This window comes from Myotis brandtii, unplaced genomic scaffold (genome assembly GCF_000412655.1).
Source record: "Myotis brandtii unplaced genomic scaffold, ASM41265v1 scaffold461, whole genome shotgun sequence".
NCBI lineage: Eukaryota > Metazoa > Chordata > Mammalia > Chiroptera > Vespertilionidae > Myotis > Myotis brandtii.
This window is the reverse complement of record NW_005367626.1, coordinates 1,442,621-1,469,310: the sequence shown is the minus strand read 5'-3', so window position 1 is coordinate 1,469,310 and position 26,690 is coordinate 1,442,621. Positions and strand designations below refer to the sequence as shown.

At 46.2% G+C, this 26,690-nt stretch overlaps 1 protein-coding gene across 1 annotated transcript in view; it reads right to left on the bottom strand.

The window, feature by feature from the left end:
* MYOCD (myocardin) overlaps positions 1 to 26,690 on the bottom strand; it is a 50,404-nt gene that overhangs the window by 8,942 nt on the left and 14,772 nt on the right. Inside the window, 6 exon segments of the mRNA XM_014547008.1 lie at positions 4 to 314; positions 4,497 to 4,805; positions 12,001 to 12,154; positions 13,550 to 13,794; positions 18,374 to 18,499; positions 20,355 to 20,530. Coding sequence (XP_014402494.1) covers positions 4 to 314; positions 4,497 to 4,805; positions 12,001 to 12,154; positions 13,550 to 13,794; positions 18,374 to 18,499; positions 20,355 to 20,530 — 1,321 coding nt within the window.

Here is a 26,690-nt window from a genome sequence, read left to right as displayed (position 1 = left end):
GACGCGTCGTGGAAGGTGTCGGGCAGGGACCCGGCCAGTGACAGGTCGGAGGAGGCGGGCGAGATGGGGGGACTGGAGCTGGTGCTGCCGAAGTGGTAGAAGCCATTGGACAAGGCGCCTGCGGACGGGGAGGACTGGTAATGGGGCAGAGTGCCGGTGGGCGTGACGGGAAAGGTGACGGTGGTGATGTCCCCGAAGCTGGGCACGGGGCTCCCCGCGCAGTCCTGGAAGGGCCGCAGCCGGTCCATGAGCGCCGTCTTGGTGCCTGACACGGGCAGGCCTCGGAGCCGAAGCTGCTGTCTTAACTCGGACACCTGAAGAGAGCAGGGCACGTTACTGTGCTGTTCATGACCGTGTTTTAAACGTGAATTATTATTACATTAACTTCAAACGACCACAAATGCAGTCTCACAGTGTCCACTTCTCTTATTATTTCTGTCTCACTTCCACCCCTGCAACCAATATAAATCAGTTTTGCACAATTTTAATAATGCTCTTACAATGTGTCCTATACCATGTTTTCATGGCTCCTGAATCATAGACCAATTCCTGGAAATGTAGAGCCCACACGAACCACAGAGGCACCTCTGTGCTGCCTGCCAATCCCATCCTGGTCCTGTCCCCATTTTACAGATGAAAAGACTGATATCTGCCTAAGTTCAGGCATCAGCTGGCAACCAGTCATCCTGCAGCATACTAACACTCCCGTGTGCTGCCTCCTACCTCCCCACCCGTCCTCCTTGTGGGCGATTCTCAAACCCCAGCAGGTGCCAGAGCCCAGGCCTGCAGATTCTTACACAGGTAGCTGGGCCCCTACACCAGTTTCTGGTTCAGTGGGTCAGGGGTGGGGGCTGAGAGGTGCCTTTCTGACAAGTTCCCGGGGCGCTGATGCCGCTGGTCCCAGCCCAGTGTTGGAGAACCGCAGCTGTACATTAACACCCTGTCCTGAGTTTAACAGCTGGCGAATAGCAGCGCTCTACTGAGAGAGAGAGGTGTGGCAATAAGATCCTCCATTCAAATGCTGGCCCTGCTCTTCCTAGTTCAGTGGTCACCCTGTGCCCCAGCTCCGCTCCTGCACAACACAGACAATCCTACCACTTTATAGTCTCTCGTGAGGATTGAGGTAGCTTAAACAGTGGAAAGCACTGGGAAGAGTACTTTGCACATGGTCAGTGCATGTAGGGGCTGTTATTGTTATGTTGACGCACATATAATTATTTCATCCCTGCACTTTTTCATGTTCATGAATTTTAACCATCAGATATCTAAAAAAATAGAAACTAAATAAATAATAATGAATGCAAATGATGGAATACTTTAGACCTATTAAAACTGATGCTATAAATATTTGTTGATATAAAAATAATTATTTATGGTATAGTATTACATTTAAAAGGTTTCAATTACTTCATTCTATTTTCTAAGAATTATATATATATACAGTATATATGTATATATATACTGTATATATATATATATACACACACACACATATATAATGTATATGAATATATATTTAAGCCTGTGCTTGCAGATTATAATATCTGGATAAAAATGTGCTAAAATGTTAACGATGGTTCTCTTTATCTGTATTTCCTAAGTAGTTCCCATAAGCATATTACTTTTATAATTAAAACAGGAACCATATTAAATACCTAAATGTCAATAATTCCATAAACAGCTAGAAGAATATATACGAAAATATCCTTCTGATATTCTGTAGGGGAAGACCTTTTGAGCATAAAACCAAAGAAGCTAATCATAAAAAGTTGACCAAAAAAATTTGAAAACTCCTATCAGTCACGAAATGAAGATGCAAATGCAAATAGAACTTTAAGAAAAAATAGTTGCAGGAAAAATAATAAAGTATTAGTATGCTCAATGTGCCAAGCATGTTTAACAACCCCGAAGAGAAAGATGGACACCCAACATACAAATGGGCAATGGACATCATCCAACTCTTCACAAAAGAGAACATTTTTAAATGGCCAATAATGTATGCATACCATCATTAGTAGTCCAAGATTTGCAAACAAAAAATATACATATTTTTGTATTCATCTAATTGACAAAGAAATTTGCAATAGCACTTTGTGTTATTTAAATAGCAGCAAAAATAAATCAATAAAATTTTTAAATTGGTGAGAGAGAGAGAGAGAGAGAGAGAGAAAGAGACATTGATATGAGAGGCAATCAATAGGTTGCCTCCTGACTGGAGATTGAACCCACAACTTGGGTGTGTGCCCTGACCAGGAATCAAATCCACCACCTTTTGGTGTATGGGATGATGCTCCAACCAACTGAGCCACACTGGCCAAGGCTAAAAATGTTTTTTCGTTTGTGTTTGTTTATTTTGTTTTTAAGCTATTTTATACTTAACTAGATGCCCGGTGCATGTGCACGGGAGGGGAGGGGGCCCTTAGCCTGGCCTGCACCCTCTCACAATCCAGGACCACTGGCTCCTAACCACTCACCTGCCTGCCTGCCTGATCACCCCTAACCATTCTGCCTGCCTGCCTGATCATCCCTAACTGCTCGCCTGCCTGCCTGATTACCCCTAACTGCCTCTGCCTCGGTCCCCACCACTGTGGATTTGTTCAGAAGGATGTCCGGAGTTACATCCAGAAGGTCGTTTGGCTGTCCAGTCTAATTAGCATATTATGCTTTTATTATTATAGACTAGAGACCTGGTGCACAGTATTTGTGCACGGGAGGGGGGTCCCTCGGCCCAGCCTGCACTCTCTCCCAATCTGGGACCTCTCAGACATCCCTCTCGCAATCCAGGACCTCTGGCTCCTAACCGCTTGCCTGCCTGCCTACCTGATCTCCCCTAACCACTCACCTGCCTGCCTGATTGCCCCTAACCACTCTGCCTCGGCCCCCAATGCCGCAGCTTCATCGGGAAGGTCGTCCGGAAGGATGTCTGGAAGGATGTCAGGAAGGTTGTTTGGCTGTTCGGTCTAATTAGCATAATACGCTTTTATTATTATAGATATTCAGCTATTCTGAGTGTGGTCCATGGACCAGCAGCACTTGCAGCATTGGGGAACATGTTAGAAATTCAGAATCTCAGGCCCCTCCCAGACCTACTGAATAGAAAGCTGCATTTTACCCAGAGCCCCTGTGACTCGTGTGCACACCCATGTCTGAGAAGTGCTAACACTGCTTCTGGGACTAGTGAGGCATAGTTGTTCAGGACAGAAAGTGGGCAATATGTAGCAAGAACTTCTAAAAATGGTAATATGTTTTGGTTCAGAAATTCCATTCCTATGTATTTAGCCTGGGGAGATATTTAGGTAAATTAATAAGTGTATGTACAAATTATATTTTTAACAGTAAACATTTGGAAGCAAGTTAAATGTTTAACAGAGGAATGTTAACTAGGTGGTGAAATAATATACTGCTATTAAAAATTAAAGGATTTTTGACTATTAAGAGTTATAAAAAATGTTCATATGTTAAACAAAAATGCATGTCAGAAATTTATGCTCACATAGTTATTTTAGAGCAAAATATGTCCATATGCATTTCAAGACTAGAAGGAAATAGAATCTGTTATGTGAGTCAACTGCCTTTTAAAATACTCTTTACTTCTCTATACACAAATGTATTTCACTAGTGAATAATATTATTTTACACTCAGCTAAAAGGTATTTTAAAAGGATTAAGACAATTTACACTGCCCCAAGCAATACATATGCTCTCCTCCTCCCTCCCTGCCCCCCCAGTCTTGCTAGCATTGCTTTTATTATTTTCTTTTAGATTTGCTGGTTGGAAAAAGTGCAAAGTGCCAACTCATTGTTTTAATTTTGAATTACTTACAATTAATGAGTTCTGCATTTATTTTTGGAATCTGTTCTGACACTGAATAATTTAAAGTACATTATCAAATAATGTAGCTCATATTCTAAAGTGAACTGGATGCTGGGTGAGTTCAGTTTACCTTACATTTCAGAATATTATCCTGTGTGGGCTTGCTGGGAACAAAGTTTTGTATACACCTCCTTCCTACATTGATTGGTGTTTCAATCATTGGTAACATAAACCATTTATTATGGAAAATTTCAAACATACATGAAAGTAATAGAAAAGTATAATGAACCCCATATAAGCATCAACCACTTTCAATAATTATCAACTCATGCCCAATCTTGTTTCATTTATACCCAAACCACTTCTTCCCCTATGTTTTCTGAATTATGTTGCAGGAAATCATATAATTTAATCTGTAAGAATTTGGTATCTATCTCTAAAAGATAAGTACTTTTAAAAAAACACAGATACAATACCATTATTACATCTAAAAAATATGAACCATTATTTCTTAGTCTCTATCAAATATTGCCCCAGTTTTTAAATTTCCCATTCACCTTCACATTCTTATTCTCTCTCTCTCTCCCACTAGTTTGTTAGAAACTGGATACAAAACAAACACAAAAAATGGACTGTGATATTACCGCTTGTAAGTTTTTAATGAGAAACTAGGAGGGCGACGCGTCGTGGAAGGTGTCGGGCAGGGACCCGGCCAGTGACAGGTCGGAGGAGGCGGGCGAGATGGGGGGACTGGAGCTGGTGCTGCCGAAGTGGTAGAAGCCATTGGACAAGGCGCCTGCGGACGGGGAGGACTGGTAATGGGGCAGAGTGCCGGTGGGCGTGACGGGAAAGGTGACGGTGGTGATGTCCCCGAAGCTGGGCACGGGGCTCCCCGCGCAGTCCTGGAAGGGCCGCAGCCGGTCCATGAGCGCCGTCTTGGTGCCTGACACGGGCAGGCCTCGGAGCCGAAGCTGCTGTCTTAACTCGGACACCTGAAGAGAGCAGGGCACGTTACTGTGCTGTTCATGACCGTGTTTTAAACGTGAATTATTATTACATTAACTTCAAACGACCACAAATGCAGTCTCACAGTGTCCACTTCTCTTATTATTTCTGTCTCACTTCCACCCCTGCAACCAATATAAATCAGTTTTGCACAATTTTAATAATGCTCTTACAATGTGTCCTATACCATGTTTTCATGGCTCCTGAATCATAGACCAATTCCTGGAAATGTAGAGCCCACACGAACCACAGAGGCACCTCTGTGCTGCCTGCCAATCCCATCCTGGTCCTGTCCCCATTTTACAGATGAAAAGACTGATATCTGCCTAAGTTCAGGCATCAGCTGGCAACCAGTCATCCTGCAGCATACTAACACTCCCGTGTGCTGCCTCCTACCTCCCCACCCGTCCTCCTTGTGGGCGATTCTCAAACCCCAGCAGGTGCCAGAGCCCAGGCCTGCAGATTCTTACACAGGTAGCTGGGCCCCTACACCAGTTTCTGGTTCAGTGGGTCAGGGGTGGGGGCTGAGAGGTGCCTTTCTGACAAGTTCCCGGGGCGCTGATGCCGCTGGTCCCAGCCCAGTGTTGGAGAACCGCAGCTGTACATTAACACCCTGTCCTGAGTTTAACAGCTGGCGAATAGCAGCGCTCTACTGAGAGAGAGAGGTGTGGCAATAAGATCCTCCATTCAAATGCTGGCCCTGCTCTTCCTAGTTCAGTGGTCACCCTGTGCCCCAGCTCCGCTCCTGCACAACACAGACAATCCTACCACTTTATAGTCTCTCGTGAGGATTGAGGTAGCTTAAACAGTGGAAAGCACTGGGAAGAGTACTTTGCACATGGTCAGTGCATGTAGGGGCTGTTATTGTTATGTTGACGCACATATAATTATTTCATCCCTGCACTTTTTCATGTTCATGAATTTTAACCATCAGATATCTAAAAAAATAGAAACTAAATAAATAATAATGAATGCAAATGATGGAATACTTTAGACCTATTAAAACTGATGCTATAAATATTTGTTGATATAAAAATAATTATTTATGGTATAGTATTACATTTAAAAGGTTTCAATTACTTCATTCTATTTTCTAAGAATTATATATATATACAGTATATATGTATATATATACTGTATATATATATATATACACACACACACATATATAATGTATATGAATATATATTTAAGCCTGTGCTTGCAGATTATAATATCTGGATAAAAATGTGCTAAAATGTTAACGATGGTTCTCTTTATCTGTATTTCCTAAGTAGTTCCCATAAGCATATTACTTTTATAATTAAAACAGGAACCATATTAAATACCTAAATGTCAATAATTCCATAAACAGCTAGAAGAATATATACGAAAATATCCTTCTGATATTCTGTAGGGGAAGACCTTTTGAGCATAAAACCAAAGAAGCTAATCATAAAAAGTTGACCAAAAAAATTTGAAAACTCCTATCAGTCACGAAATGAAGATGCAAATGCAAATAGAACTTTAAGAAAAAATAGTTGCAGGAAAAATAATAAAGTATTAGTATGCTCAATGTGCCAAGCATGTTTAACAACCCCGAAGAGAAAGATGGACACCCAACATACAAATGGGCAATGGACATCATCCAACTCTTCACAAAAGAGAACATTTTTAAATGGCCAATAATGTATGCATACCATCATTAGTAGTCCAAGATTTGCAAACAAAAAATATACATATTTTTGTATTCATCTAATTGACAAAGAAATTTGCAATAGCACTTTGTGTTATTTAAATAGCAGCAAAAATAAATCAATAAAATTTTTAAATTGGTGAGAGAGAGAGAGAGAGAGAGAGAAAGAGACATTGATATGAGAGGCAATCAATAGGTTGCCTCCTGACTGGAGATTGAACCCACAACTTGGGTGTGTGCCCTGACCAGGAATCAAATCCACCACCTTTTGGTGTATGGGATGATGCTCCAACCAACTGAGCCACACTGGCCAAGGCTAAAAATGTTTTTTCGTTTGTGTTTGTTTATTTTGTTTTTAAGCTATTTTATACTTAACTAGATGCCCGGTGCATGTGCACGGGAGGGGAGGGGGCCCTTAGCCTGGCCTGCACCCTCTCACAATCCAGGACCACTGGCTCCTAACCACTCACCTGCCTGCCTGCCTGATCACCCCTAACCATTCTGCCTGCCTGCCTGATCATCCCTAACTGCTCGCCTGCCTGCCTGATTACCCCTAACTGCCTCTGCCTCGGTCCCCACCACTGTGGATTTGTTCAGAAGGATGTCCGGAGTTACATCCAGAAGGTCGTTTGGCTGTCCAGTCTAATTAGCATATTATGCTTTTATTATTATAGACTAGAGACCTGGTGCACAGTATTTGTGCACGGGAGGGGGGTCCCTCGGCCCAGCCTGCACTCTCTCCCAATCTGGGACCTCTCAGACATCCCTCTCGCAATCCAGGACCTCTGGCTCCTAACCGCTTGCCTGCCTGCCTACCTGATCTCCCCTAACCACTCACCTGCCTGCCTGATTGCCCCTAACCACTCTGCCTCGGCCCCCAATGCCGCAGCTTCATCGGGAAGGTCGTCCGGAAGGATGTCTGGAAGGATGTCAGGAAGGTTGTTTGGCTGTTCGGTCTAATTAGCATAATACGCTTTTATTATTATAGATATTCAGCTATTCTGAGTGTGGTCCATGGACCAGCAGCACTTGCAGCATTGGGGAACATGTTAGAAATTCAGAATCTCAGGCCCCTCCCAGACCTACTGAATAGAAAGCTGCATTTTACCCAGAGCCCCTGTGACTCGTGTGCACACCCATGTCTGAGAAGTGCTAACACTGCTTCTGGGACTAGTGAGGCATAGTTGTTCAGGACAGAAAGTGGGCAATATGTAGCAAGAACTTCTAAAAATGGTAATATGTTTTGGTTCAGAAATTCCATTCCTATGTATTTAGCCTGGGGAGATATTTAGGTAAATTAATAAGTGTATGTACAAATTATATTTTTAACAGTAAACATTTGGAAGCAAGTTAAATGTTTAACAGAGGAATGTTAACTAGGTGGTGAAATAATATACTGCTATTAAAAATTAAAGGATTTTTGACTATTAAGAGTTATAAAAAATGTTCATATGTTAAACAAAAATGCATGTCAGAAATTTATGCTCACATAGTTATTTTAGAGCAAAATATGTCCATATGCATTTCAAGACTAGAAGGAAATAGAATCTGTTATGTGAGTCAACTGCCTTTTAAAATACTCTTTACTTCTCTATACACAAATGTATTTCACTAGTGAATAATATTATTTTACACTCAGCTAAAAGGTATTTTAAAAGGATTAAGACAATTTACACTGCCCCAAGCAATACATATGCTCTCCTCCTCCCTCCCTGCCCCCCCAGTCTTGCTAGCATTGCTTTTATTATTTTCTTTTAGATTTGCTGGTTGGAAAAAGTGCAAAGTGCCAACTCATTGTTTTAATTTTGAATTACTTACAATTAATGAGTTCTGCATTTATTTTTGGAATCTGTTCTGACACTGAATAATTTAAAGTACATTATCAAATAATGTAGCTCATATTCTAAAGTGAACTGGATGCTGGGTGAGTTCAGTTTACCTTACATTTCAGAATATTATCCTGTGTGGGCTTGCTGGGAACAAAGTTTTGTATACACCTCCTTCCTACATTGATTGGTGTTTCAATCATTGGTAACATAAACCATTTATTATGGAAAATTTCAAACATACATGAAAGTAATAGAAAAGTATAATGAACCCCATATAAGCATCAACCACTTTCAATAATTATCAACTCATGCCCAATCTTGTTTCATTTATACCCAAACCACTTCTTCCCCTATGTTTTCTGAATTATGTTGCAGGAAATCATATAATTTAATCTGTAAGAATTTGGTATCTATCTCTAAAAGATAAGTACTTTTAAAAAAACACAGATACAATACCATTATTACATCTAAAAAATATGAACCATTATTTCTTAGTCTCTATCAAATATTGCCCCAGTTTTTAAATTTCCCATTCACCTTCACATTCTTATTCTCTCTCTCTCTCCCACTAGTTTGTTAGAAACTGGATACAAAACAAACACAAAAAATGGACTGTGATATTACCGCTTGTAAGTTTTTAATGAGAAACTAACCTCTATTCTCTGTACTTTCCCCCCTTAATTTCTATATAGCAAAACATGAGCATTTATGGAAAATATCACCTCATTGCCTTACCTTTCTGGTTATTTAAAAAAAATGTTTGTATTGGTTTTAGAGAGGAGAGATAGGGAGAGGGAAAGAGAGAGAAAGAAACATCAATGTGAGAGAGAAACATCAATTGGTTGCCTCCAGTATGCCCCCGACTGGGCATCAAACCTGCAACCTAGGTAAGTGCCCTGACCGGAATCAAACCAGCGACCTTTCGGTGCACAGGACAACACTCAGCCAACTGAGCTACACTGGCCAGGTTCTGATTACTTTTTTGGAGGGTCACCTTCATTAATTCCTCTTATTTCTTCCTTTCCCAAAGTGTGATTACATCATTTGCTTCCCTTATTCCTCTTCTCTCCTTCCTTTCTCCCTGTTCCATTCTCCTCGCTACTCTTTCCATTTTGCTCTCCTTCTATCTCATCCACTCTTCTAGTTTCAACCCTCCCCACTACGAAAACAATCCCCAAATTTCTGTCCCTATGCCCAACAACACAGCTGAACCCAACCCTTTGTGGTATATTTCTAACAGAAACTGCTGGTACCGGAGACTCAGCTTTCTCAGACTGAATAAACCTGCCTGTGTCCCCTCATATCAGCTCCCCAAGCTACCTTCCCAGTTTCCACCTGTGCAAACTCTCCCATTCACCCAGTGAAGCTTTCTTTCTCTCCTCTCTCCCACACCCCATGGTCAAGTCCAGTCTTCTGTCTGTCCCTTCCTTTCTTTCCATTCTCATCTGAAGTGGCAAACCCTTTGAAATCAGTCACTTAAGTTCAGATCCCAGTTTTGTCATCCATTATTTAATCTCTTTAAGATTTTGATTTTTACATTCCCATTTAAAATGTATATTGTGGGGTAAAATTTAAAGCAAATCTACTTAGCATGGCTGACTGACAGCTTATATTAAAAAATGCTAGTGCCACTGTCATCGCCATCATCTCCTAATGCCTGTGCTAATTACTGAGACTGTGACCAACCGGTGACCCCGAGAACAGAGCTTGGGGGCCCCGAGGGCTGGCATGTCATGTATGGACCATCTTTCTCTGGCCCAGGCATCTCTAGTCCTACCTGACCAGGCTCCTATCCAGTGCGAGACTCCTTTCAAAAGAAGTCTTTGTTATTGTGGTAGAAGACATGTAACATAAAACTCACCATTTAATCATGAGCACCAGTACATCAACAATGTTGTGCAAATATCAGCAGGATCTTCTCCAGAACCTTTCCGGGATCTCAAATTGAACCTCTGTCCCCATGAAACACTGACTCCCCACTCTCACCTCCTCCAGCCCCCAGTAACCCGCATCTACTTTCTGTCTCTATGAAGTTGACTACGCGAGGTACCTTATATACGTGGACTCATACAGTATTTGTCTCTGTGTCTGGCTTATTTCACGGTGTAATGTTTTCCAGGTGAGGGAGCCTGCTTTGATCTCGATGGGTTTATGATCTGGGGAGTGGGAGGTGGTACCCTACGGCTCTGGAGAGCATTGTCATGCACTTGGCATCCCCGGCTAGGTTTATGGATGCCAAGTCCAAACCTGAGCACTTGTATTCCAAGTGGGAGGAATAGAGAAACTTTTGATATTAGGACCCAAGATACACATTATTTACTGGTGTTGGCACTCGGCAGCCATGGAATTTCCTTTAATTTGAAATAATCCCAATCCTACCTCCCCTCCAAGAAGATAATGACCAAGTACTGAACATGGGAATGAGGGTGGCAATGAGGACTGAGACAGGGCCATGGCACTGGCCCAGTGAAGACTAGGGGACTTTTATGAATTTAGTCTTTTGGGAACCATGCTAAGTAAGATGCTTTGTGGGTAAACAGGTGCCATCATTGAGAGTGAGGAGGCAGCAGGTGTGCTCGCACAGCAGAGCAGCAAGGCACTGCGCTCACCCTTTTCAGTTCTGTGTGAATCCTGGGTGAATGCGTGTGCCATGCTGAGGGTTCCTCCGAACCACACCAGGCTCAGCTCAAAGCTCAGGGGCATCTCAGTAACTGAGGTTCTGTGGTCAGTGACCAGAGTAAACTGCTAGCACATACATATCATGTCACAAGTTGCTGCTACATTTCAGAAGGTCTCTGACTGGATTTCATAGACTAGTGCATTGCTTTAAATTATATAATGGACATAGAGTTACCGTCATTTTATCTTGTTAAATAAGGATTAGTATCCTTATTTAATAACTAGAAGCCCTCTCGCTTCTAGGGTCCCTTAGCGTGGCCTGCACCCTCTCGCAATCCATTTTCAGCCTGATCCCCGCAGGCCTGATCCCTGCAGGCCTGATCCAGATAGGAGGGAGCCCGATCCTGTGCATTGAACATCTGTCCCCTGGTGGTCAGTGCATGTCATAGCGACCGGTCAACTGGTCATTCGGTCACTTAGGCTTTTATATATATAGATATTTCTTTTAATAAAAAGAAACAAAATTTTCTCAGAAACACTCAGCTTTCATCTACTACCATCATTTCCTACTGGAAAGTATCTTTCAGCATTCAAAACATTTGGAGAAAATAAGTACTTTGAATAAACATTAGTCAGATCTGTTGACATACTTAGATTTATGAAAAGCGTTTTATATGGTTTTTATTTTCCTCATTTTACCAGAGATTGGTAAGAGGTCATCATGGGATTGACCACTGGCTCAGAGCTCATATCAATCCCATAGCTACTCTTTGTGCTACGTTCTATCATGTATATATGATTCCATTGGATTTTCATGATAAACCATTTATGCAAATGAGAAATCTGAGGTGCTAAAAATTAAGAAACTAACCCAAGGTTGCATAGCCAGTCAAGGTTGGGTATTTAACCATAGCAGTTAATACCCTGTCACCTACTGAGTCTCTCCCATATTCTTCCTCATCATGTTCTATACAAGAAATCAGTTGGTGAAAGTGTTATTTAAAATGTACTGATGTATTTGTTTAAAAAAAGAAAAGAAAATCATGCCCAATCCTATACCTTCAGATCATCCAGGTTTGATGGAAGTGGGCCTGGCTTGAGAGAAGAGACACTGGTTTGTCCAGAAAAGCTGTTTTTGACAGGAGACAAAGGGGTACTGCTCAGTGGTGTTGAAGAAGAGTTTGGATTTCTGACCATCTGCTCGTTTGGTTCCCTGAAAACAAACAAAAAAGAGGGACTTGAAATACAGTCAGATCTATATATTGTGATATATAAGAAATATATATTTGTTGTTCATACAATTTCTGGCTCACGGCTAAAATACTTGGGATTTCTCAAGTGAGGAGAGTGACAGAGGTGTCTCTTGTTATGTTAACGAGGTGGCTTTTGGACTCTATCTAAGGAGGGATGCTGGCTGCCAGGAGAATCCATCCCGTGATTAGAGGGTAGAAACTTTTGGTCCCACCGCCTTCTCATTCCCTGGCCTCCAGGCAGGGTGAGGGACTGGAGATTGAATTCACCAATGGCCAATGATGTAATCAGCCCTGGCTTTGCCATGAAGCTTCCATAAAAACCCAAAAGGTTGGGGGCCAGAATGTTTCTGGGTTGGTGACAATGTGGAGGTACTGGCAGAGTAGCCGGCTTGGAGAGGGTTTGGAAGCTCCATGCCCCTCCCCACACCTTGCCCTATGCATCTCTTCCATCTGGCTGTTCCTCAGTTGTATTCTTTCACAATAAACCAGTGATCTAGTAAGTAAAATGTTTCTCTGAGTTCCATGAGCCGCTCTAGCACATTAATCAAACCCAAGGAGTAGGCTGTGAGAATCTCCGATCTATAATTGGTTGACCAGAAGCCCATGTAACAATTTCTGGACAACTTCTGGCATCTTAAGAAGGTGAGAGCACCTCAGTCTTGGGGACTGAGCCCTTACCTGTGGAATCTGATGCTATTTCCAGGTAGCTAGTGTCAGAATGAAGTTGAATTGTTGGACACCCTGCTGGTGTTGGGGAATTGCTTGGTGATGTGGGGAAAACATCCCCCACGTACTGGAATTGGGTGACCAGAACCCTTAGGGGGTGACTTCTATTTAGATGAGATCACAAGTTAATTGTCTACAAGGATCAGGCAGGGTGAGGAAAACCACAGCAGGCTAGCTGGCAAGTGACACTCAGGCCGAGTCTGGGGGAGACCGGAGGGAGTGGTGGAGACTTTGGCATATGGGTGGGGCGTATCCATGCCTGACTTAGCAGATGCAGCCCTGTGGAGCAGAAGCGAGCCTGTGGAGCTTGGCTGTACTCAGCATAATGGCCAGCGTCACCCAAGGCTGAACAGGGAGACAGCTGGAACGCCCACCCCAACTACAGAGAAACCTCTCTGTTCCACTTGCAGTCTCACAGTTGTCACACTGCCCTTTTCCCAGGGAGCCTCTTATCAGGGGCATTGATTTCCTTGCTCCTTCCCAGCCTATATTCCTGAAAAGATGTGCCCAGTTTTCAAACATAACAGGTGAGGCATGATGTAGCATGGGACTTGGCCCCGGGTGCTGGCCCAGTGCCCGGGCAGAGAGGAGCCACCCACCCTGTGTGCAGCCCGGGCTCTGGGACTCACTTGAGCTGAGCGGGGTGGATGCTGGTGTAGCCGAAGCGCTGCTGCTGCTGCTGGCTGAGGATCTGCAGCTGCAGGAACAGCTGCTGCTGCTGTAACAGCCGCGCGTAGGCCGAGTCCATGGGCGGCGGCGACTTCTCCGCCTTCTGGTCCGGGGGGATGTACTGGTGGTACTTGAGCTTCTTCACCTTTGGCTTGGGGTCCTTGGGCTTCTTGTGGCGGTTCTTACTGTCGCTCAAGGACTTGGACTGCAAGAGGATGGAGACGAACATGGCGTTAGGTGATGGAGAGAATGACTGGTGTCATGGGAACACGCGAGGAGGGTCTGTCCGATAGATGTTCTCTAATCTCAGACATACAGACAGCAAAGCACGATGTGCAAAGAGACCCTGGGACACGGAGATGTCTAATGGACTGGAAGCAAACCCCTTAGGTGGGAATCTTGAACCTTAGAAGTGGCTCCTGGAGCTTTTCCCTCCCAGAGTAGAGTGAGAACACTTTCCTCATCTCAGACCAACTGCCGTCTAATACATTCTGATCTTGGGGCTGATTCATAGGAAAGTACTCTCATATGTATATGTGGAATCACTGCTGGCTAAGCACTTGACGTAGTAATGCCATACATTTAGATGAAATTAACCTTGACTTTGAAAATCCAGAATGTGAAGTTTTGCTGCTTCAGGCTGAAAAGTAATATAGACAGTCCCTCCCACCACCATCCCTAATCCTGATATAAAATCAGCAAGTGGTACCCTCAGAATACTGTACTTACTATGGGGAGGGTTAGCCATGCCCTGGGACCCCCCGGAAGTTACCCTTTGTAGAGCGTGATTTGGACACATCAAGAGAAGTTAAGCGTACAGGCTAGGGAGTGGAGAGAAATTTCTGAAGGTGGTACAAGCACCTTACTACATCTTAGTTACCTCACCTCCAAGTTGGGAAAAATAGTCTCTATTTCCTGTCTCAGTGACCAATGTAAGGGTGATGAAAGACAGTACTGAAGTAACAATAGGGCTAGAGGGCAGTGTGATTAGATCTATGATCTAAAATCAAAGGCCTCCATATGTTAGGAAGCAATAGGTTAATACTGTGATCAGTTGAAAAATATAAATTTCAAACTTTGACTTTTTCCAGAAGGTTGAAGTGAAGAACATGGATATCATGACGGAAGATTCTTGAGAATTTGGGGAAAAGGTGGAGGGAACATGTGGTACCAGCAGTGCCCAGAAGAGGGGGCTCCTGCATAGCTGGCAGGCCTGTTCTGAGGGGCAGCGTCCCTATTTTAACCACAAAACACACATCTGAAGGTGACCTACCCAGGGGAGCTGCCCACTTGCCTTCCTCCGACCAGCGCATCCCATCACCGAAGCCTCTTTGTTTTCTCAAGGAGGCATCTGGGAGACTAATGAATAATGAGCATGCATCCTTCCCTGCTCGTTAATCGATTAGCATTCCAGTTAATGAATCAGTCTCACACTTGGAGGACTTCTCCGGGCCCTGCAGTCAGCTCTGCGCTGCTTGGCAGCTTCTGTTCCCACCTCGTCTGGGACTTGCCTTGTCCCGGGAGCTTCAGCCCTGAGTCTTGCTAAGGATTTTCTCTCCATGTTGCCTTACTTAGCACAGGGACTGGGCCATCCAGAAGGTTCTAAAACCAAGCCATTTTCTCACTGAGCCACTGCACAGTGAGGGCAAAGACTACTGAGCACAAGGAGCTCTGAATTCATGGACCTGTGCCGTTTCACACTCTTTCTGAGGCCAGAGGCTATTACAGCTGTGGGTTTGTTTTGCTGTTTCCTACCCAGAACGGCATGGCCAACCTAAGGGGAGAACAACCTAAGGCAGTGGTGCATCCGAGGTCCAGGGGCTTAAGACCCAGGCGTGAAGGTGTAAGGCAGGTGAGTGTAATGCAATAGGGAACAGTGTACCCTGTGGCCTGGAGCTTCCTCACTCAACCTGCACGCACACAGTAGGGTTGCCACACAACACAGCAGCCCCTGCCTGCGAGATGAAGTCAAACTCGTCAGCCACAGCAGGCTGGTGCCAAACTGCCTAGACCTGCCCTCTCCAGCAGCTCACCTGCCTCGTTTCCTTGTAATTTTCTGCTGTTTTGGAACTCCCTCCTCCACTTGTTGTATGACTCCAGTTCATCCTCTGAGTCCAGCCCAAACCTCAACTCACCGGGGAAGCTTTTCCTAACTCACAGCCATGTCTCCTATCTGTGAGTCTCATATGGCATGGCCATACCCCTGCTGAGGGGAGGGGACTGAAATCCAACCCTCACTCTGCTTTGGAGGTTGTTGGTCCTGAGGCGGAACTATGGCTGCCTGGGGAAGGGGAACCTCTGCTTATCTATATATATAAAAGCCTAAGTGACCAAACGACCAAACAACTAGTTGACCGGTCGCTATGACGCGCACTGACCACCAGGGGACACTCAACACACAGGATCGGGCTCCCTCCTGTCTGGATCGGGCCTGCAGGGATGGGGCCAAAACTGGCTATCTGACATCTTCCGAGGGGTCCCGGATTGCGAGAGGGCGCAGACCAGGCCAAGGGACCCCACCAGGGCCCCTAGTATTGTGATAAAATACAAGTAACACAAAATCACCATAGTCACCATTTGAAAATACACAATTCAGTGGCACTTAATACATTCGCAATGTTGTACATGTCATCACTATCTAGCTCCAGAATATTTTCATCGCCCCCCAAAGAAAGCCATACATACCACTGAGCAGTCACTCCCACCCCCTCCCTCCTTCCTGCAGCCCCCGGGAACCACTTCTGCTTTCTGTCTCTATGGCTTTGGCTATTCAGGATGTTTCATAGAAAAGGAATCATACAATATGTAGTCTTTTGTGTTGGGCTTTTTCACTCAGAATAACACTTTCAAGGTTCATTCATGGTATATCATGTATCAGCACTCATTTCTCTTTATGGCTGAATAATATTCCATTGTGTGGATATGCCACATGCTTGTCCATTCTTCAGCTGATGGACCTTTGGGTTAGTTTTGACTTTTCGCTATTGTGAGGAGTGTGCTATGAATATTCGTGTACAAGTTTTTGTTTGAACACCTGTTTTCAGTTCTCTTGGGCAAATACCTAGCAGTGGAATTACTGGATCACACAGTAACTCAACCCTTAACTTATCGAGGGGCCACCACTGCTTTCTATAGTGGATGGAAACCATTTTACATTATACTTTTCCACTGGCAACATATGAGAGTTCCAGTCTCCACATCCTCACCAACAGTTGCTTTTTTTCTGTTTTTACTATAGCATTCTGGTGGGTGTGCTGCAGTATTTTGTTGTGATTTTGGTTTGTATTTTTCTGATGACTAATGACATGTAACACCTTTAATGTGATTATTGGCAATTTCCTTATCTTTGGAGAAATGTCTGGTCAAGTTCTTAGGGGCACATTTTCCTTACTTGCTCAAAGCACTGTGTTAGTGGTGCTGTGATACCCAACAGGCTCCTGGAGGGCAGGAACCCTGTGACTGCGCCCCCAGGGCCTGCGTGGAGAACACCTTCCTCTCCATAGGAGACTTTCCACTTGAGAGCACTGCTGTGCGTTCACATTGGCCTCCTAGGAGCCTCTCATAGTCAGCAGGGCAGAGAGGGTTTCCAGCGTGGTTGCCTCCTTCTTTGAGAAGCCCTCTAGGATCCTCTTAATTTAGAGATGATGAATATTCAACAAGAAGTCACAGGCAGTGACCAATCAGAAGGGATGTGGGCTCTTATGTAAACCACAGGTGCAGTGCTGCCTGATCAGCTGGCTCTCAGTCCTCCCTCAGGGCAACCTTCTCAGAGTGCACAGGCCTGAAGCTTTGCTAATTTGAACTATGGAATTTAAAATACTTTGGTGGAAATGTTCATACAATTTCTTTGTACACAACTTTGGAAATAATGGGAATCATCTCCTCCTTCCACCTGCGGTGAACACACTTCAGCAGCAGTCACATGACTGCAAAGCTGTTAAGCTGAGTGAATTGGAAGTGAGGTTTAAGCCATTGCAGTTCGGTGGGGGCGCTTACTGGGCAGCCGAAATGCCTGCCGTCCACTTCTGTGTACGCAGGGGCAGGGACCACGGGCTGTTACTTTAACATGGATTGTGACTTAGTCTACAACCACTAGTAAAATAGTTCCTAAGAGTCATTTCAATATTTGTTAAGTGGCGGTCGCAGAGGTGAGAGACATGCCCCCAAAGCAATTAGGAGTTGCATGGGATAAACTGCTAGGAAGGCTAAATGACTCCCAGGCAGCTAAGGAGGAGAGTGCACTCTGGGAACGATGAGCTACAACGCTGAGAACTGAAACCAACGATATGCTAAATGCTTGTAGTTCTTTGTCTACCACGAAGAACATCGCCCCTTTACCTGCACTTCCATAGGGAGCCTGGCTGGACCGAGGGAGGTCTTACTTGTGCAAGGCCTTCAGGTCGGCTTCCCTTGCATGAAGTTCAACTCCCCTCTGCTCATTTGATGGCGCTTACAAATTCTGTGTGCGTTACCACCAGCTGAGTCTACCTCTAGGATGAACTTAGGAAGTCTTTTAAGTCAGGAACAAACTGGTGGGCGCTGAGCCCAAAGAAATGCAAACACATAGGCTTCCCCTGCAGGGAAGCCCCATGCTGTGCTGCATAGAGAGCTGGATCTTGGTCCATGTACCCTGATGGCCCACTGTTCACAGTTGTCATGCATGTGCCTAGCGGACTAAACCTATAACAGGGTCTGCATGGCTTTCCTCTTCCCAGACATAGCTCAGAAAGCTCTGCTCAGCACTGCTGAAGTCAGGGGGGTTTGTGGAAGCGGGCCCATCCTACCTTCACAGCAGCGTGCCCGGGGTTGGTGGTGCTGAGGGGGCCGAGCCCCTGCTTCCCTGTGTCTGACTGGTTGCTGGGCTGTGAGACCGAGTCATTCCTGTCATTTTCTGAGCCAGAAGTTAGATCCTGAAATCCAAATTGTAGCATTACTAGGATGTAAGGGTCAAAACTGTGACATAGAAGTGTTAAAGTAGAGACCTGTCCCCTGTCCAACCGCCCCCCCCCCGCCTCGCCCCACATAAACACACACATAGCTCTGCTGTGTGTTTTTTCAATCCTCACCTGAGGATATGTTTTTATTGATTTTAGAAAGAAAGGAAGGGAAAGAGAGATAGAGAGAAACATCTATGTAAGAGAAACATCAAAACATCAATCAGTTGCCTCCTGTACCCAACCTGTGTAGAGATAGAGAGAAACATCTATGTAAGAGAAACATCAATCAGTTGCCTCCTGTACCCAACCTAGGTATGTGTCTTGATTGGGAATCAAACCCACAACCTTTTGGTGTACAGAACAATGCTCCAACTAACTGGGCCACCCAGTCAGGGCTAGCTCTGCTGTTTTAACCCTAGCTTTATGTCCAAGTACACGTAAGACTACTTTCTCCAGGAGAAGAATATATGTATATTGCCAACCAATTGAGGATATTCTGAGGAGAGAAAAGGGTCATTATTAAGAATTATTCCACAAGACAGGTATAGAACCAGCCTAGTCTTGGCAAACTGGGATATCTGGTCACCCTGAGTGCGGATTCCTCCTGCCTGTGACGAGGTCCACCTGTGGGACTTGATAATGGGGTTGAAAAAGGGAGAGAGAGGAGTGGGTGTAGCAACTGTGGGAAAGGTAGGACATGAATGAGACTACAGGGTGTTAGCAGATGGAGGAAAAGTGTGCATGCATGTATGTATATGTGTGCATATTTATCTCTGTGTGTATGTGTGCATATGTGTATGTGTTCTGGGTATAGCTGTATGTGTCTCTGTGTATACTTTGTGTACACATAGGTATATGTGTGTATATGCTTGTGTATGTATCTGTGTGGATGTGTTCTGTGAATGTATATTTAATGTACATGTGTGTATGTGTCTGTGGTTGTCTGTATGCATATGTGCACTTGGTGTGTGTGTTTGTGTGGATACGTATGTGTGTTTATGTGTATTTGTGTGCATGTGTACATGTAGGGCTGCTGGGCAGGCTGAGGAAAATCGCACTAGGCCTGATGGCTTCTAGGGGTGGCAGCTGAGGGGCGGGGCGGTTGCAGTGTCCTGGAGACCACACACTGCTCAGCCTCAGAGCCTCAGCTCCTCCCCTGTGGGATCAGCATCAGTGCTCCTGCCTGGGGGGCGGTGCTCCCTAACAGGCTACGCTCAGGAAGTGGCTGGAGCGGCCCTGGCGCAGTGAGTGCTTAATGGAATGCGGGGACTGTTGTTAATAATCATCATTGTTCTTTATAAATGTGCTTTGAGCAATATTCGCAATATACATTCTCCACATGTTAAGAGTTTGTGGATTTGTCCAGAGGCCAGTGCTGTGCTTGGTTTGGGGCTGGAAGTGGCCTTGCAGCGGTTCTGCAGGTAGAAACCTGCTCAGGTAGAACCAACATGCCGCTCTGTTTTGTAACCGCAGCGCCCCCTCGTGGCTTCTCAGTGCATGGAAAGGCGACATTGAAAGCAGTCCTGCTCTGGCACATTCTGTCCCGGCGACTGTGGTGGGTCATCTAATGGCAGAGAACCTCATTTTTACTTTGTAAAAATAGGGATAAAAGGTATCTACTTGGCAGAGTAGATGCTTAAAAAGTACGTCCCAGGGTACAGACCTTGGGTTCTCCTCCAGGTGTTCTGGAGGTTTCGCCACCACACAGAGCCCTGGACCCGGGAGTGACACGCCATGCAGACGTGTCTCTGGACCTCGGAGGGGACCCAGCCTGGCAGTGTTATTTCCGGACTATGAAGAGACGACAGGCTAAGAAGCGGTTTGTTACCTGGATTGTCCCCGGAGGACCTGCCAAAGGGGTCTCCGTAGCTTTGGTGTCTGGGGGGGACCTCGCTGGGCCCTGGGGGTCTTCGCTTCGAGTGTGATCTGGAGAAAGCCCGTCGCTGCTGCTGTCCTCGTCGAAGGCAAAGGCATCTGCTGATTTGGAGAAGTTCACCTGGTTCCCTGGGGCAGGGAAACCCAACACTGGTCAGAGGCGTGGGCACGTCACAGGGCTTGCTGCACCTGCTCAGTGCGTCACCCCATTAGGACTAGCGTCACCCTTTTAGGGCTGTGTGCAGTTCAAGGTAACGGTGAAGGTACTTTCTACATGGTTTCATTTCCATCTATTGACTCAGATGGGAACTTGTGTTTATAAAAGCAATGTGCTTGGCAGGGAAGAATGACTTGCATTATTGGTTAAACCTTATTTTCAGGTTTGTCCACTTCTGAACATTTTCTGTGGGAACCCATATCTTTTGAAACCGAACTGGGGGGGGGTGCTTAAGGAAAGAAAAGGCCCACCTCCCACCCCGCCGGATGCAGCAGGAGGCCACTGGAGTGAGCAGGGAGAATGCCACCTTCCTGTCTCACAATGAGAGACATGACCGAGACGACAGTGTGCCATCTGCATCCTCTTCAAATGTAACGCACAACACAGCACAGATGTTTAGCAAACTTCCTAACAGGACGAGCTAGGACAGCTACTGAGTTTAAAGTCCGAATGTCAGAATTAGCTAATGGCCTGGGGTGTCACACCCCACTAGTGCGTATCCGTTTACTGAAGCATAAATGTGTCTCAGAAATGTCGGGGTGATCCTTCCTTGTTTATTATTTGGATTTTATTTTGACTCCTCATATCTCTGGGTCTATTTTGGAAAATCTCACGGGCTCACACAGGCAGAGCTGCCTCCTCCGCTGCCCACACGTCTCTGCGGGGCACAGGTACATTAGCCTGGGAAGAGGATCTATCAGAGCAGACGGCACTATAGTGACACCCTTACATGTCCCGTATGTCCCCTAATTGCTCAGTTTCATCTGGTTTACTACCCAGCTGCACAGTGCGAAATGGGCCGGGGCCACATCGCTCATCTGACCCGAGTCCGGGCCAGCTCTTCCAAAGGAATTCGGGTTTATCTGGAAGTTGCCAGCCCAGCCTTCTGCAATCGCGCTGCCGAGAACTTTTGACTCCTGCTCCGCGCAGATAAGGGAGAGGAGCTCTCACCCGCAGACGGGAAAGGCAGCGAGGGGCTGGAAGTAATGGAACAAATGTGGCTTGGGGCTTGTCATCGCCACCACGGCTGGCATCTGTCACGGCCCCTCACTCAGACATCCCAGGGTCAAGTCAGGAAAGAGGCCAGACTAGGACAGGGCAGGTGGGAGCCCAGCCGCTGGCCTGTGGGGCCTGCCGGCCCGGCACGGAGTGGGGCCCATATGCTGCCCCAGGGAGTCGAGGAGCCTTCAGGAGAGTCATTATTGTTTTTCTACGGTTATAAAAGGAAGCTCTACTTATCATTGACATTCACACCGCAGGAAATGGCCACACTAATCCTACTTTCTATGAAGAACTCGTCTCCGCTTCTAGATTTAATCCTATACGTACAGCAAGACGTACATGCACAAATGTAAAACGCGTGTCACCCAGACAGGCCTGGGGGAACCATCTGCTCTGAAACTTGCCTTTCTCACCTCACACGTGTCCTGGAGACCCTTGCCTGTGAGCACAGAAGTCTTCCTCCATTAGAAATCAGTTTTTGTATCAGCTGCACAGTATCCCATTGTATTAATGGGAACCTTGATTTTTCAACTTTTATTTTCAAAAGTGCACTTTTTTAACTATAAAAAATTTGAAATAATAGACAAGTACAGAGAATAATATAAAACATCTGTAGGTATCACCTGAAATAAATACATGCTATCATTTTCTCATATTTGCACCGAACAGGGGTATGTCATTGGGTGTTTGATAAACGTCACCTTTTTCTTTGCGCTCAGGGGCCCACTGCCCCCTTTAGAATTCTGGTCTCAAACACCTCCCTCTCTCTTTTAAGAGCCCAGAAGTAGCTCCGAGCATTCCCGTCCTGGTCTCTTCCAGCGAACCCTGCACTCTGCACATGAAGCTGTATTTGTCACTGTCATGTGATGTGAGAAAATGTTTCTACTCCTTTCTCAGGGGCCCATTAGCCTGAGCTCTTTCCAGGAAGGTCCTGCCACTTGCCTCCGGGAATCAGCTTCTTGACATTTCTTCACTTTAGAAACCATGTTTTCTTGGAAATTGCAAATGCTACTTATATTTGTGGAATTAGAGACTTTGAGGGAATTAGCCAAATTGCAAAGTTGTCCAAGTAGTGTCCCCTGTGGGTAGAAATGTTTTGAGAAAGGGGGGAGAGAGAATGGTTTCTCTTCTTAGCCTCCGTCAACCTTACTTTTCAAGTGGAGTGATAGCAGATGATAAGAAGAGTAGTTTGTATCAGTCATTCACTTGATAGTGCAGCAATAACAAAAGCAATCGGCTTTCATTAGGCCCTGTGACGGGCCAGTGAGTCAGAGTAGGGGGCACATTTTCTCATCTCTGTTTTGAGGACCTTGCTAGGGCCAGTCTGTCCCAGTGTTTAGAGACTCGCTGACTGGGGCCCAGCCAGCGTCTCTCCTCTCCTGCACACCTGGCCTGAGGACATCTCCATATTCCACAACATGTTGTACTTGAGTTTTTGCGATTTGAGGGGCCAATGTGACTTCTTGATTGTGAGAACGAAAAGGCGCCAGGTTCTGGGGAGGGTGCTCATGCTGGTTTCATTGGGCCTGGTCTCAGAGAGGGCTGGAGGGCTGGAGGGGGCCCTGGGTTGCTACCAGTCAATCAGCATGCCCTTTGCATTCTAATACAGTGGGGCCTTTACTTATGAGTTTAATTCGTTCCGTGACGGAGCTTGTAACTCAAATGACTTGTATGTCAAATCAAAAAGTGAACGAGTGAGACACGTGATGCTGGGCTGATGTTGTGGCGTTCACTGTGACATTTGCTGCACAAACTAGCAGTGGGGTATCTGAAGCTGGCTCATAACCCGAATTTTAGCTCGCAACTCAAAGCAAAAAATCAACCAAGAGTCGGCTCGTATCTTGAAAAACTCGTTAGTCGGGACACTCGTAAGTCAAGGCCCCACTGTATGTACCATTTGGTGACCTCAGATTGAGGCACTAGAACAGTGATTCCCAAAGTGGGCGCTACCGCCCCCCGGTGGGCGCTGCAGCGATCCAGGGGGGCGGTGATGGCCACAGGTGCATTTGGGGGCGATGAGTAACTGCTATTAAAATTAAAAAAAAATTAATTTCCAGGGGCTGAGTAATATTTTTTCTGGAAAGGGGGCGGTAGGCCAAATAAGTTTGGGAACCACTGCACTAGAATGACATGGAAAAGTCTAGAAGTCAAGCATTTGGAATAAAGGAGTCAGTCACCTGTCTCATTTCCCCCAATTCCTCAGTTACTCTCTTCATTTCCAGGCTTCCCACTTCAGGAGAAATCGGGAGAGAGAAGCATTCCCAGACACACTATGGTGGGGAGAAGGCGAGGCATGCGAAGGAGGTTATTCTTGTGTTGCCACGGGACACAGTGGAAATGTCAGGGACTAGACTGGGGAATGCTGGTGGGCAGAGGAAGGAGGGAGCAGTCCAAGACTCCTGGAGGAGGCAGGATTCAGCCGAGCCCAAATGACTGTCAGCTGTGGACAGGCCACAGAAAGGGGGCAGCGGCAATAAAGGGGAGCGAGGAAGGGAAGTGATGGGCGGAGATTCTCAGAGTCCGGTGGGAAGGGGAGGAAGACACTCCCCCAGCCAGGGGAGAGGCTTATTTGGGGACCAGTCCCTGGAGAGGCACAGCTTCTACGCGTCTGCTTTACCAAGTGACAGCGATCACTAAAGAGGTTCCTCCACTTGCACCAGTGAATTCACCGTTAGCACACGCAACCACATGCAGGTACACCCGGATGCAAAACCAGGGTGAAGGCCAGGGCCCAAAATATGGCTCCTGTCTGGTATCTAAAAAGCACGATGTGCCGGCTCGGAATATTCCGACAGACATGTGAGGACCACTCAGGGGCTGTCAGGTCAGGAGACCAGCCATGGCCCCTGCCCATCACCACCCTCAGCCACAGGTGGATGAAGTGGTGATGCCAGGGCAGACCACGAGAGAAAGGGCACAGAGCCCTCACACTACACCCTCAGCTCAGACTCTGCGGATGGAGAAAACCTCGACAGCGGAAGGGCCGAGAGCACAGGGCCGGCTGCGCCCTGAGGGGCTCAGCGTGGTCCGTAGGAAGTGGGCTCTGCAGTCAAAGAGACTTGGTTTGTTTCTCGGTTCTACCACTTCAGTGGCAAAGAGACAGTTGGCGGTTATTTGACCTGGCAGAGCCTCCGTATCCCCATCTATAAAATGGGAATAATAACAATCGCTACCTCTCAGGGTTTTGAGGATGAAAATGACACAGCATGTGTAAAGCACATTGTGCGTTATTTGCATCGTCCCTGCAAGTGCTCAGTAGTTTCTAGTTGTTGTTATTGTTGGTGTTGTTTCTGTGAGGCGTCTCTCTTGTCTCAAGTTTACTATCATCGAAACAAGAGAGACCACCCAGGAGGCGGTGTCCCTGTGGTCAGCTTGGCAAGGGGTCAGCGTAGCTCCAGGGAGAACTGGTGTGTCTGAGTGGATGGTCAGGCTGGGAAGGCAGAACCAGGCCTTCCCCGGAGCAGGGTGTCGCAGGAAGGGGTGTCACTTCACCCCTCTCCTTCCTGGTCAGGCCAGGCCAGACTCCTGTGGAGCGGGACAGAGGTCGGCTTATCTGGCCGCCTCAGGAACAACCAAGTCTATCAGCTTCGTGCCGTGGCCCTGGGCCTCCGCGCCAGCCTCCCCCCTGCCCAGCTCCCGAGTGCTGTGCACTGGCTCTTGTCCCTGGACACACTTGGGGCCCGCGATGACAAGGACCTGCTTTGGGAAGCCCTGATATCATCCCCCAGCTATGCCCTCGGGCTGGCTCTGGGCGCTGGCCCCTGGGGATCTTGGCCTGGTGACTCTGAGCTCTCCCTCCCCCTCTTGGAAGTGATTAGATGAATGAGTCAGTTGTACTTTCCTCGGCATAAACATTTAAAATCCCAAGATTAGAGTGAGATAATGGGAGTCCTAGTTACCTTTCTGCTGGGCCCACACGGAGGGCTGAGACCACGCAGTGGAATGTGAAAATGGGCCCAGCTTCTTATCTACTTGCAAGCTGAGCAGGCACTGCTGGAGCTATTTTAATTCCCGACAGGCCATCTCCTAACCTCCTCCTGGAAGGGGCTCAAGCCAAATCCATTTCCCCAGGGAGCAGGCTGTGACTCGGAGGTAGATAGGGTTTCAATGTGGCTCTTGCCTGAGCTATTTCAATACTGGAGATACCACGGCTGCAGAAGACGGAGCACAGTACATTGCCCAGCAAAGACAGACCACCTCTCGCTCTGGAAGGGGATCGGGTGCCTTTACTATGGAAATAGAGTCAGTGGATGTTTGAAGGAATAAGGCTTCCTTCCCTCAGATTCCTGGCTACAAATTTGCCAAGAGGTCTCCAGACATATACTGATCCCAGGGCTACATGGATTGGGACAAACAGTTAACTTGCTTTCAAGCACTTGACTGAGCTCTCGGGACTAATTCTCTAGAGACCGAGATCACCAGGAGAATAGAGATCATATAGAGACAGTTAGCACTGTCTCTCCTTCCCCTGCTCAGGACCCCACCCTTCCACACCTCTCTCTTCTAGAAACCTCCCCCCAGCTGCAGGGCATCCCCTGCCCACTTTCAAGGAGGCCTGTGGTCACTTCAGTGGGCGGCAAAGGCCAACACCAGGACAGCCGCCTTCTCTCAGTGCCAGGTAACTGTCCTTTTTGCCACTCCCACCCCTACCCCCCTGCCATAGCTACTGGTCCCTGATTCTACCTTCCCACCCTTTTTCCAGAATCTTCCTCAAAAGAGTCTTTTTCATGTGTGTCTCAGTGTGTTTCTTTCTTTTTTAAAAAAAATATGTTTTTTAATTGATTTCAGAGAGAGGAAGGGAGAGGGAGAGAGGTATAGAAACATCAATGATGAGAGAGACAGACTCTGTGGATGACCAGGAATCGAACTGTGACCTCTTGGTTCATAGGTCAATGCTTAACCAGTGAGCCACACCGGCTGGGCTCAGTGTGTTTCTCACGGCCCACCCCCCCCAAAAAATAATTTGCCCTTTAAAAATTATTTCTCATTATGGAATGATAGAGTTTGTCCATGAGAAAGATATCCTAAAGCAAACCTTTCCTTTTTATGCCAAAGCAAATGACTGTCTAT